General features: G+C 33.0%; 1 protein-coding gene across 1 annotated transcript in view; it reads left to right on the forward strand.

Annotated features, from left to right (window-relative positions):
- The window catches only part of WDR11 (WD repeat domain 11), a 76,010-nt gene extending 65,185 nt beyond the window's left edge, over positions 1-10,825 (forward strand). Inside the window, exons 23-29 of the mRNA XM_051981555.1 lie at positions 1,848-2,028; positions 3,014-3,109; positions 4,412-4,577; positions 5,093-5,190; positions 5,524-5,669; positions 7,093-7,172; positions 8,767-10,825. Coding sequence (XP_051837515.1) covers positions 1,848-2,028; positions 3,014-3,109; positions 4,412-4,577; positions 5,093-5,190; positions 5,524-5,669; positions 7,093-7,172; positions 8,767-8,924 — 925 coding nt within the window. The 3' untranslated portion in view covers positions 8,925-10,825. The remainder of the gene's footprint in view (positions 1-1,847; positions 2,029-3,013; positions 3,110-4,411; positions 4,578-5,092; positions 5,191-5,523; positions 5,670-7,092; positions 7,173-8,766) is intronic.
- The last annotated feature ends 2,368 nt before the right edge of the window (positions 10,826-13,193 follow it).

Here is a 13,193-nt window from a genome sequence, read left to right on the forward strand (position 1 = left end):
CTACGTATAGAGGTATATAGGATATAATATTTTTGACTGGGGCAATGGAATACAATTAAAGGAATTGGGCAAAGCTTCTGTAAAAGTTGATGGTTGAATTCAGTCTTGAGAGAAACTAGGCATTAACAGAACCAGGGGTGAATATGGAGGGGACCCCAGACGTAAGGGATAAGTGTTGAAATGGAGTTCAGAGGTAGAGTCTTATTTATGAAGAACATTTGTCTGAGGACAAATTTGAACTCAGGGAGATGAGTTCTCTTTATTTCAAGCCTGGTAGTTTATCTCCTTTTAGTAACTTTATTATTATTTTTTTAATCAGAGGATCAATTAAGGAGGAATAAAAGGATTGACTTGGTTTAGCAAGGATCCTAGTAGAGACTAGACAATATAAGTAGTAATAAGTAATAACAATAAGTAGATAACAAGAGTATATTGCATCACATTGTGAGGATTAGGGATATGGTGACTCAACCAGCTGAAAAAATCTGTATAAAAGTTTTTGGTCCTTCTTTCATACCAGAGAAGGAGTCTGATTTTTTTTTTCTTTTTTTTTTATTGAATGTTGACAGTACCTTATTGTAAGACTTGGGTTAAGTATTTGGTCTGTTTTGTCTAATGGTCTTTGCATGTTGTCCATGGTTTCCACAAAACTCCTCCCAAATTTCTATTCCTTTTGCCAACCTGCAATAAATTTAAATCACAGTAGCATAAGTCACAGTGTGGAAGGAATAACTGTAACAACACAGAAGGCAAATGACAGGAGTAATAAAGGGCTGGTCTTTTGCAAAGAATAAATAGCATCGTGATAATTTTCTTTTTCCTATTTATATTATCATTATTACATTTCCAATTTACATTACATTGCTTTCTTAGCAAAAATCTAGACTATCAACAACATATAAAGACTATTTCATAAGATGTAATGTTCAGAGGAACCTATAAATTCCACTTATCCAACCTGCTAGTTTTAAACATTAGAAAATGAAGAATCACGAGATTAAATAACTTGTCTGAAGTTAGACATGTAATATGTGGCAGAGATAGGATTCAAACCCTATTTTTCAAATTCACCCCACTTTTCCATTAATATTGCATCATGTTTAAAACAGAAATCTGTATCTTGAAAAGTGACCATATATAGCCTTTTGCAAGTTTAGCTTCTTGTTTAAAAGTTTCGGTATAAGGTTCAGAGTACAAAGTAGTATATCTGCTTTCTTTAAATAACGTAACCACTAACTCAGGGAAAACTATATTATAATGTGAAATTAATCTACTCAAAGTTGATAGTTTTCTAGATTTAAAAATCTCATATTCAAGATTTGCAAAACCTTTTATACATTTTTTTATTTACTTCTCACAACAATCCATGAGATAGGTACTGTTAACTCTATTATCCCCTCCATTTTGCAAATGGAGAAACCAAGACTTAAAGAGAGGACAATTTCCTTGTTTGTAGATTCACAGCCAGAAAGTATTTGTTGATAGAAATTAACCCAATTATTTCAAAAAGTCCTGCACTTTTTCAACTATAAATGAATTATAATCAATTATGTATGTTTAGCTGTAGAACTCTGTTAAAAGGAAGCATCTTTTTAACACAAGGAGAGCCAAGAATTTAAGCCTGGAAATAAAGGCAGACAGCCACAGACAAATAGGATGTGTTTAAAAGATTTGTCATTCTCATAGCTACCCAAGATATCCATTGAATATTGTGAGGGAGTTCTGTTGATCGCACTCCTGGAGTGTTGTAACTTCCTACATTGCTGGGTAATCTGGAGGGGATAAGGCTTCATGAAATTTTATTGTACATATGTATCTATACCCTGGCTTTGATTTTCACTTCTCAGGCTGTATGGTGATGAATCAGAACTGCATTTCTGGACTGTGGCTGCCCATTATTTGCACAGTTTATCCCAGGAAAAATCGGAGAGCATAACAGACACTGATAATATTTCCCTGTCTCAGGAAAAGGTGACCAACCCACTGGATATTTGTTATGACATACTCTGTGAAAATTCATATTTTCAGGTATTGTTTTTCTTTCAAATTCTTTAAAATTATAATCTTGAATGTTTATAACTTTGTCAATAGATTGTTATAATAGCCTCCTTGTTGGTTCCTTGCCTCATCGCTTTATATTTTAATCCATCATCCACTCAACTACCAAAGTGATTCTATTAATCATATTACTTCCCAATAAACTTTTGTGGTTCTCTCTTATATCTGTGGTTAAATATAAACTCATCTGATAGGCATTTAAAAATCTTTCACAAGCTGACGCCAATATTACCAGCTTTACACAGTATTTCCCTTCATACACTCTTTGCTTCAGCCAAACATACCATTTCATATATATACAAACATACCATTTCATATATATGTGTGTGTGTGTGTGTGTGTGTGTGTGTGTGTGTACACTTATATGTATATATATTGCCTTCCCTTGAGAATATCATCTTTTTGAAGGAAGAGACTGTATTATCTTTGTCTTTTTTCTGTAGTGCCTGGAACAAAGTAGGTACTTAGTAGAATACTTGCTGATTGATTGATTTTTATATCGTAGTCATTTCCAGACATAGTCTCCTATCACTCATTCCAATTGAATCCTAATTTGTCCCATGGAAAAACAAACAAAATCAATAGATACAATATATCTATTGGCCCTGCCTCTCAAATGTTTAACTCGAAATTTTCTTACAGTTTTCTTTTTTTAGGTCACTAAATTAAAATCTACTTTTCTTGTCTTCTTTGAAGTTTGCTAGTTTTAAACTTCATTGTTATTCTAGAACTAACTAAAGCTTTACCCAACATTTTTGTATCTCCTATGTCCAAACTCTATACAAGCCAATTTTTTCATATGGGGACTAACCCTCTCAGTCTTTTAACAGTTAAGGAATTAAAGAAACATTTAATAAAATTGTTCCAATTTCCAAGTGCTATGATTTTTATTTTATAATATTGATGGTCTGATGTACTTGTGATCTAAGTTTCAATAAATAATTTTGTTCTATAGAAATTTCAACTGGAAAGGGTTAATCTGCAAGAAGTAAAAAGGTCAACTTATGATCATACAAGGAAGTGTGCAGACCAGCTCCTTCTTTTGGGTCAGGTATATATACTTTTAAAATTTTATGAGTATTTTTTTATGTTGAGTGAAATTATTTCAAGATTGCACTTTTCAAAATTTGTTATTCTGTATTTATTGAAAACAAAAACATTTTCCATTACAAAATAGAACAGAAAAAGAGGATTATATATGAAATTATTTTATGTGTGGTAATTATTAGCAATTCACTTAACCTCTCAGTCTCAGTTTCCTTATTTATATCTACATTACAAGTTTGTTGTGAAGATGAAATCAGATAATAATAAAATACTCTGCAAATTTTAAAAGCACCATATGAATACTAGCTTTTGGGGGGGGCAACATCATCATTTAGATCACATTTCTATCCCCTCTCCCTGCTAAAAAAAAGAAAAATACAATCCATATAACAAATAAGCATAATCTCAAAATAAATCCACAAATTTTCCATTTCCAAAAATGTATTATTTGTACCTTGGGTCTATCACCCCCTGTCATCAGTCTGGGGTTGTGACTGGTCATTTCATTGATCAGAGTTATTATTACATCATTCCAAGTTGGGTTTTTTCTCATTTTTCAGTGTTGTAACTCCTAACTTTGCTAATTTTACTCTGCATCAGTTTATATAAGTGGGTTTCCCTGAAATAAACCCCTACATATTAAGAATAATAAGATCTCTTCTTTACTATATCTTTATGATTAAAAATGAGTGGAAATTCTGTTCTGTTGGAAAGTAAACCTATGTAGTTTAACGAGAAGATAGTTTTCTTACCTATTCAAAATCAAGTAGAGAGACAATTTGGCAAAGAATCAGGAAGACCTGTTTCAGGCCTTATCTCTTACATTGGCCATAGGCAAGCATGTAGCCCTTCGGGCAGATCTCTTAAGATTTTAAAATAGAGGCAAAATGCCTCTCTACATCAGTGGTAGAAATGCTTAGTATATGCCTTCTTCCCTGCCAAAAAAACCCAATTATTTGTTTAAATCTTCTGGCTTTTAATTTTTCCTTCTAATGTAAAAAGAGAATTATTTTTTTAACATTACATTCATTTCCTAAATATATCCTTTCCACTTTAAATCATTTTCACACAAAACTGAACATTGGTTGCTTTTGAGTCTTTTGTAAACTTAGGCATCATATTTATTCATGAATTTCAAATAAGTGATACCATGTTTAGTTCCATTTTTGCCTTGATAAATAAAATGTTTTAAAACTAAAAGTTCTCTTTTAGATATACTCTTTAACAGTCATTTAATTCTAACTAAGGAAACTCACATTGCTAGGAAAATTCTCATATTTAGAGAAATCTTTTCTTTATTTATTAGACAGACAGAGCTGTACAGTTGCTTTTGGAAACCAGTGCAGATAATCAGCATTATTACTGTGATTCACTGAAAGCTTGTTTGGTGACAACTGTCACCTCATCTGGCCCTTCTCAGAGTACCATTAAGTTGGTTGCTACCAATATGATAGCCAATGGCAAGTTGGCAGGTAAGCTGTAGTGTGTGTGTGTGTGTGTGTGTGTGTGTGTGTGTGTGTGTGTATCATATATAGTCCTTCATCCATTGATCTACAACCTAAAAATCTTGTAAACCAACACATTTGATTGTGGCAAAAATGTTCGATTAAAATGTTTTTTTTTTAATCTATCTTTTGTGTTTATATACTTGGGGAAACAAACAAAAAGGCATCCTAGAAAAACTCATTATTCATATGTGTTTGTAAATGAAAAACAGCTATTCTTATGTCTTCTGTTTTTACCTTTATAGACTCCATCCATATTTGTGCTTTTTCAGTTGCTTCAGGCAGTGATACTATTCTAGAAATTTTCTTCAAACCTTGTCTTTAAATTTTAAAATGGAAACTAAAGTGAGCTACTTGAGCCCTTAGAATCTAGCAAAATGTTGGTTTTTAACATACAATGAATTTTCTTTATTCCAAGAAATAGAACAACTTTTTAATTTTAAGAAAGTTTCTATTTTATTTCTTATAATTTAATTTTTCAGAGGGAGTTCAGTTACTCTGTCTCATAGACAAAGCTGCTGATGCCTGCCGCTATTTACAGACATACGGTGAATGGAATCGAGCAGCCTGGCTTGCAAAAGTAAGTAATTAATAACTTAAATTACTACCCATAAAAATTCATTAAGCTTTTGACTTGGGATATTGAAACATTTAGTTCTGAAAGCATTTTGTGCAATTGTATTCTTAGCAACTTTCTTCCTAACTCTTGTATTCTTCTGATTATAAAAGTGCCTTTCATTTTTCAGAAATGGTAGTATTGTCACTATTTTCAATAAAGAATAATAGTGTAATGGAGGCAAACTGAACTTGATCGAAGACCAGTTGTTTTCTCTGTAATTGTCTAGAGTGAGATCTAGTTTCATGTAAATACCTTGTTCCTTTTGTTTTGTTTTTCTTTGGACATCTTATAAAGGTTCGTTTAAATTCAGAAGAATGTGCTGACGTTTTGAAACGATGGGTTGATCATCTTTGCTCTCCACAAGTCAATCAGAAATCAAAGGCCATCTTGGTCCTTTTGTCCCTAGGCTGCTTTACAAGAGTGGTGGAGATGTTGCACAGGTAAATCCAGGAGTGTCAATTCTTATAATTGCTCATTTAGTAGGTGTGGGTTCTAAAGTAGATGTTTACTTCCAAGTAAATCTCAATTCGGAAGTTTTTTTCCTTCACAATCTAAGTATATAAAAAAGCTTTTGAAAAATATGACTGAAATTCAGAAATATTTGATAATGAAAAAAATTGGTCCACATTGGATAAAAATTAAGAGATTACATCTGTTTCTTTAGCACCTTAAAGCTCACAAAGCACTTTTCTAAAGAATCCTGTGAGATTTGTTCTACACATTTTATTATAATTTCCATTCTACAGACAAGGGGATTGAGCTAAGGCTTAAGATAAATGATGTAATCTGGATCAGAACTAGAATTCTAGTTAAGGTCATTACTGATGCCAAATCTAGCACTATTTCTGTTACGACTGTATATTGTAGTGTTCAGAAGTATAGTGTAGGCTAGACACAAATGGGATTCCATTGGTATTGGCAGTGCCCAGATGAGGAAACACCCTCTGCCAATTCAGACTAGCCCTTTCTCTGTATCTCAGTTGCCTAGAGAGCTAAGAAATTAAGTGACTTTCCTAGATTAAAACAGCCAGTTTGTATCAGGAAGACTTGAGTCATAGGTCTTTCTGGTTCTGAGAACTAACCCTTCATTCCTGCATACTGCCTCAGAAATAACTACATTTAGGGTAGTAAAGCAAACTACACAGACTAAGTTGGAGAAAATGTAGCACTCTTATTGGATACTTAAGTAGGAGTATTTCATTTCACATTTATGAAAAAAGTAAAAAATTCCTTAAGAATTTACTGAGTGCCAGGTGCTGAGAACACACAGAGAAAAATGGGACAGTCCCTAAAAGCTCACATTCTAATTGAGAAAAATTCATGAAAAATACCTAGTTCAGCTCCAAGGCAGAGGGAAAGGCCTATTTCTTTACTGTTTTTCTGTTGATAAAATCATCCCATCGCTGATACTGAACCATTTGACTTTGGGGACAAAAATTATTTTCTGAGTCAACAGTAGAGGGAGCCACATATTGAGTGCTTATCTTTGTGTGAAGTCCTGACTGATGCTACCTGGCCTATTAAGTGAAACTTGAGAAATTCTTATAAAATATGGTATTCTCCATTCTAGGCTTTAAGAGAAGGCTGAGAAACTATTTGATTGATAGTTTTCTTTAGGAGAAACATCTCTTGCTTAAAGAATAGTGAATAGTGAAGACCTCCCCCAAACAGAGTTAAAGAAAAGAGTTTTCACTTAAACAACCAAAGTTTTGTGTAGCGTTACCATTCACAGAAATGGTTTGTGGAAAATCTTTGTATAAGTATGTGGGATCATGATCTTCTGACTTCACCCATCCCTCTACACTTCTTAGCTGAAAGCTCTCAAGTTGAATACTAACTCCCCCCCTTTTTTTTATTTGCCAGCATGAGGTATTTTGATAGAGCTGCCTTATTTGTTGAAGCTTGTATAAAGTATGACACAATTGAAATAAATGAAGACACAAATATCCTTTGCACTGGAGTGTTTATGTTGTGGGTAAAGGGTGATAGAAATGAAAATTGCTGCTCATTTTTTGGCTTCAGAACTGGTACCATAAGTTATATTGTGGGGGGAGGGCGACACACAGTGTACTGATGCACAGGTCTAGTTTAGAGAAGTCTGACTGTAGCTTCAACTCAAGCCTTGGCTCTTCATGAGAAGAGTTGGAGAAGGAAAATACTGGAACACACATGGACTCAAAATGCTAGTCAGGGGATCTGTCGCATGGGCCTTAAAAAAAGGTTTGCAGGAAGCAACAAAATGCAGGGATCAGGTCTTGTTTTGGTTTTATTTTAACATAAAAATAGAGAAAGTAGACAAAGAAATACAGAGGAAGGGTTGACTGTGGGGTTGATTGTGTGGTTTTATTGTTTTTGTAAACAAGTCATACATAAATAGCTCTGGTTAAGGAAACTTCATATATTTTTCTGAGAAATATATCCCATTACTTTTTATTCTTAATATTGGAATAAATAAGATGTTTTATGGTTAATCATATCCCAAATAGTGAAGAATTTGAGAAGATAACAATGTTTTGAAATTTTCTAGGCCATGTTAAACAGTTATTCATTTTCTCTTACTCTAGAGTTATGCTTAATTTCTTTATTCTATTATAGTCACTTTAATGTTTTTTCCCTCCGAGATGGAAATTATATGAGTATTTTAGAATAGTAGTACTTTCTTTTCTTTCTCAATGTATTTTTTCACTTTTTAGATTTTTTTGGATGTAACACTCCCAGAAATTGGTAGATAGAGGGTGATTGATTTGTACCTATGAGAAACTAAAACACTGACTTCCCCAAACTCCAGCTTTTGTCTTACTTTCAGTATTTGACTGCATGGCATTGTGATCTTTTAGAGAAGACATGTAAAATGTTATGAGTAATACAGATATCTCTTCTGCAAAACACCACTTTCTGGAGCTTTAAAATATCTTCCTAGTCTTTTCTTTTTTTAACCCACTTTTAAGATATAACTAAAATATACTCATAAGTATCTATTATCCTGCATTCTCAGTGTTCACTTGTTTCTTTTCCCAAGTTTTACTTGGGTGTAGCCTAAGAAAGTATCAGTGGGTATTTATTCCTGAGAGAACTAACTTTGAATTCAGGAATCTTATTCCAAATGGCAGGGCTTCTTATAGTAAAAGAATGTTTCTAGCAATAAGTATTCTTGCAAGTGTTCATCTGTATAAATGATAAAGTGCATAAAACACACTGAGCAGATTATCTTGTTCATTACAGCTTATTGTTTCTACTCTAAGAATTATGCTTTAAATGATCATCATAGTATCTGATATGTAGTCTTCTGTATTCCCTCTATAAAATGCCACAATACACACCATCTGAATTGCCAGACTTCAAATGATATAATCTCTTTTTTTTAATCATCTTTCACTATCATCTCATTTTTATGCCACTATGCATGCCTATATGATCAAAGGGTTCTTTACAATAAAAATGATGATTACAAAATGCACTATCATTGAAGGTTTTGATTTAGAACTTAATGGTGAGCCTATTTTACCTTTTACTTCCTTCCTTAACCTTGGTCCATACAAAAACTAATTCTGGCAGTATATGCAGATTATGCCCGAAGTTTGAAGAACCTTGGTTTTAAACAGGGAGCTGTCCTTTTTGCCTCGAAAGCAGGAGCAGCCGGTAAAGATTTATTGAATGAACTGGAACAGCCTAAGACTGAAATGACTGAAGAATAACAAGTTTATGCAGACCATAAAAATTTGGCATTGACAGGAAGGTAGATGGTTAAATTGTCTTACCATTAGTCATAGTCATAATTCAGAGAATGATGAGGATGCCTTCAAAAATGTATCTTCTTACAGAAGTTGTAAACTGTACTTGTATAGGTGTCTTATCTTGTTATAAAGCTATATATGTAGAATATTACATAAGGATTTAACTTTTTAGGAATAACTTCTGTATTCTATGTTTATTATGTGAAAAATATAAAATACTTCAGATTTTGTGACTATATTAAAGGTTTATAAAATTTTGGAAAGACTTAAAAATCCCTGAAATGTTCTTTTTTAATTTTATGAACTTAGGGTTCAAGAGACAGGGTCTGGAATATTTAAGAAACTATAGTGAAAGCTCTTAGGGAAAATTAGAATTCTTTTGCACTGTATATTTAGATCTGTATGAGCTTGTGTGTGTGTGTGTATGTGTGTGTGTTGACACTCAAACATGTATGCATACATGTATATGTGTGTCTATATACATGTATGCACATGGGCATATACACAATACCCCAGATTAGGATCCCTAGAAGAAAAATATATTTAATAAGTCTGATTCATCAAAGCATCATTTGCCTTTTTTTTCTTTTGCCTTGAAAATATATCACCCTTACAATTATTTTGGTTGGGACATTTGTTTTTTGAACATCATGGGATTCTCATAGCTCAGAAATCCACTTTGCCATTGATGAGCATCTTTGAATTTTTCTATTTAGCAGCATAGAGCTTTTGGAAGGAGTGCAGCAAGGGAGGGGAAATATCAACATTTTTCCGTTGTAAACATTCTTTTCAAAATATTTTTTCTGTACCTTAAGATATCTTGTTTTCTTTGTTGTTCTTGATGCTTTATTTCTCAAATTCTGAGACACATCTGTGTTCTTTTTACTTAAATTTATAATTGACAGAAATATTTTGAAAATCAAATATGTCTTTGGGGCCATTAAAATATCACATTCTAGCTAACTAGAAAGTAGAGCATTGATGTTTTTAGTTAAGAAATGTAATTTAAAATCATTTGAAACAATTATGACTTTAAAAACTTTATTTTAAACAATTGTACAAATTTCTATATTATAGCTGCTTAAAATCAAACTAATTATTTCCTGTGTTATAAAAGATGAATTTGCAGTTATCAAGTGTTTGAGAGTTACATATGTTTTTAAAATTGTAAAAGGTTTTTCTTTTATGTGAAAATGGTATTTATCATAAAATTAAAATGTTAACTATATAATGAAATGATCAATTCATAGTTTTTTGTATACATTAAAATGTGACTTCATTTCCATAAATACGATACTTAAATGTTTTAGCTTTAATGTGTTTTGTCTTCCTGCCAAATGCTCTGTATATCATAATGTACATTCCATTCACTGAATTACTAACAAAATCTATATAATTATGTTGTGGGAAAGATGAATACACAGAAAGACTTGCCTTAAGGATTAACTTTTGAGCAGCCCAGGCAGTGTTGGCCTAAACCAAGAATACTCAACACACCCCTTGGAATATTTATGGATGGAAGTCTGTCTCTACTTTATGCATCGTCCACACATGACATAGAAAAAATGGTTCTTTTAAAATATAGTCTGTATTGTGCATGATTGAGGGATATTTAGCATTGAGTTATGTTTTATACCATGGAAATCTTACATGTACATTTTGGATTTCTAGTCTTGTGATGATGTCATGTTCAAGTGACCTGATTCATGAGGTCTTTGTATTTTAATTTTGTAGTCTGAGCAATGTACTTTCATTTAATGTTCCACTTTAATCACAGTCTTCTGTATATTGATGGTTATTAAATCATTGCAAAGATTTATTTAAAGTCACATACAAAAATAAAAATGTTAATGTCAAAACCATTATGTTGTGATTTAGATTAATGCCTTGAAATGGAGAGATCATGTCATTTATCTTTGTGTCAGCTAAGCAGGTGTTTTTTCTGATCACTTTTTGAATTAATATATGTTCAAAATACAAATTCCATTTAACTAACATTTTGATTTCACCTATTTGGTGATGTTGCTGAAAGACAACACAAAAACACAACAGAGAATTCCTATTCTTTCATTAGTTCAACTTTTTCTGTAACTCTTTTTTCCACAAAGAACCTAGCCTCTAGTCTCCAATCTCAAGTTCATTCTTGGAATTAATAAAGATTTCATCTCTACTGTGGTGCAACAGTGATTGCAATTCCCAAATAAAAGGATTTGACCTACAATTTATAGCTAGTAAGGTAAGAATACGGTTTCCTCTATTTGTCCTATTCCTAAAATTTCTTGGAAGACCTTATAGAAAGATGACAACTGTATGATTCACTGAGTATTTGGGACCAGTGATTAGTTTCTGACATTACCAAATCTTTCAGAAAAGCCTATTCCAAGAATTTCTCTGTTCAAGGAATATTTAGAACTGGTAACTTTCTGGTATGTTAATGTGGATTCAGTGTTATATAGCAGTAGAGTTCATAAAGATGTTAGTTTTTTTTGCTTGTTTGTTTTGATTCCTTATTCCCTAAAGAAGGAATTATGTGGTACTGTTGACTATGATAATTTCAGACCTTAAATCCTACAACTAATTCTATGGCAGTCAGTAACAACATAGAAAGTAAAAATAGAGAACCTATGACCAGGCAGTAGTGTGTTGTGCCAACACTTTTCAAATGGCATGATTTGCCTTGTCTCTGCAGAAACAGAGACGTTTGGAAGAGGCAAAAACAAATTCTTCTCATTTCAGAAGCAAATGGAATATCCAGATGGAAAGGTCAGACAGTTCCAATAAACAGAATAAGATTGGAGTTCAGAGTTAGATCTGGATTTGGAACTCATCTGGTAGAGGTGACCAACCCATAGAAGATGATGAGGATCACTGAGAAAAGGTACACAGAGAAAAAGGTAAAATATAGATGGGAGATAGACAATAGTCCAGTTTTAGGAACTAGAAACAGGTTGTCATACAGTAGACCCAGGAAAGAGAAAAGTTATGGAACCTTCTCTTCTCCCTCCTTCTCAAAAAAGATTATTCAAATTATTAAATTATGGGAATTAGTTTTGAATTTAGAGAATGAGAGAAAGGGAAATAGAGGGAGGATTTAGGGCATCTGAAAATAAGACATGAGTAAAAATTTATTTTTTAAAAGTGTCCAGGAGAAGGATTTGGTCAATAGCTGCTAGCAACTCAAATGGGATTAAAGGCCATTGGGTTTAATAACTGAAGATATTACTAACCCTAAAGATCAGTTTCATTTGATAATTGAAATTAGACACAAGATTGCAAGGGGTTGCAGAATGAATGTTGTTTGCCCTTCCTTTTCAAAGAGGACCATGACATCAGGGAGGTGATTCTGGGACATGCACTTAAATTGGATTTCAGTGAAGGAGGGCTGGGCCAGGTCACTTGCCTCATCTTCCCCTCCAGAGCCATCTGGGTCCAGTGGCCAGACATAGATCAAGACCTCTGGAGAGGGTTCTGGATGAAATGGAAGACCATGGCCTTTTTTAAGCTTAGGTCTTCAGCAGATCTTCATTTGACTGAGGCCACACCCATTCTGTAATTAAGGCTGGGTAGCAATTGAGGCAAAGAATCTACTCTTTCACGTTGTCCTAACCCTCCCCCCCCAAAACAAAACAAAACAAAAACAAAAACAAAAAAAAACTAAATAAATCTGGGAGGGGTAGGCTCTCAGGGTTTCTGGCCAAAGCATAAATGATTGCTATTTACTTTCAATCTGAGTCAATTGGGACCCAAACAATGACCAAATGGGGTTTGGCCTAAGACTATTGATGGCTAAAGACTACTGGTTTTGGTTTAAGACCTAGTTCTCTTAAGAAAGAAATCTAGCCAGTAAACCCCAAAGAAGCTTGGGAAGATTCAGAGATACAAAAGAAAATAAATAAAAAATGCTTTTAAGAGCATCTCTAGGTAAGGATATGATACCTTATGTAAATAGAGAGAGAAAAGGGAATGAAAGAAAGGAGGGAAGGAGGGGAGAATTGTTGTAATTCAAATACATAAGGAAATAGAAGGAATTATGTAGATGACTTTTTTATGAATTTTTTTCTTCATCTTCCTTTCCAAATATATCCCTCATCTTTGCAAAGAACTATTCGTTGTAACAGTTAAAAAGAAAAATGAGTTCGAAACTAAAAAACACATTAAATCTATCTGTCTAAATGGTTGATTTTTATTTTGAAGCAGTAACACAAGCCTAGAATAAAAAGATTACTGATA

Source organism: Antechinus flavipes, chromosome 2 (genome assembly GCF_016432865.1).
Source record: "Antechinus flavipes isolate AdamAnt ecotype Samford, QLD, Australia chromosome 2, AdamAnt_v2, whole genome shotgun sequence".
Lineage (NCBI taxonomy): Eukaryota > Metazoa > Chordata > Mammalia > Dasyuromorphia > Dasyuridae > Antechinus > Antechinus flavipes.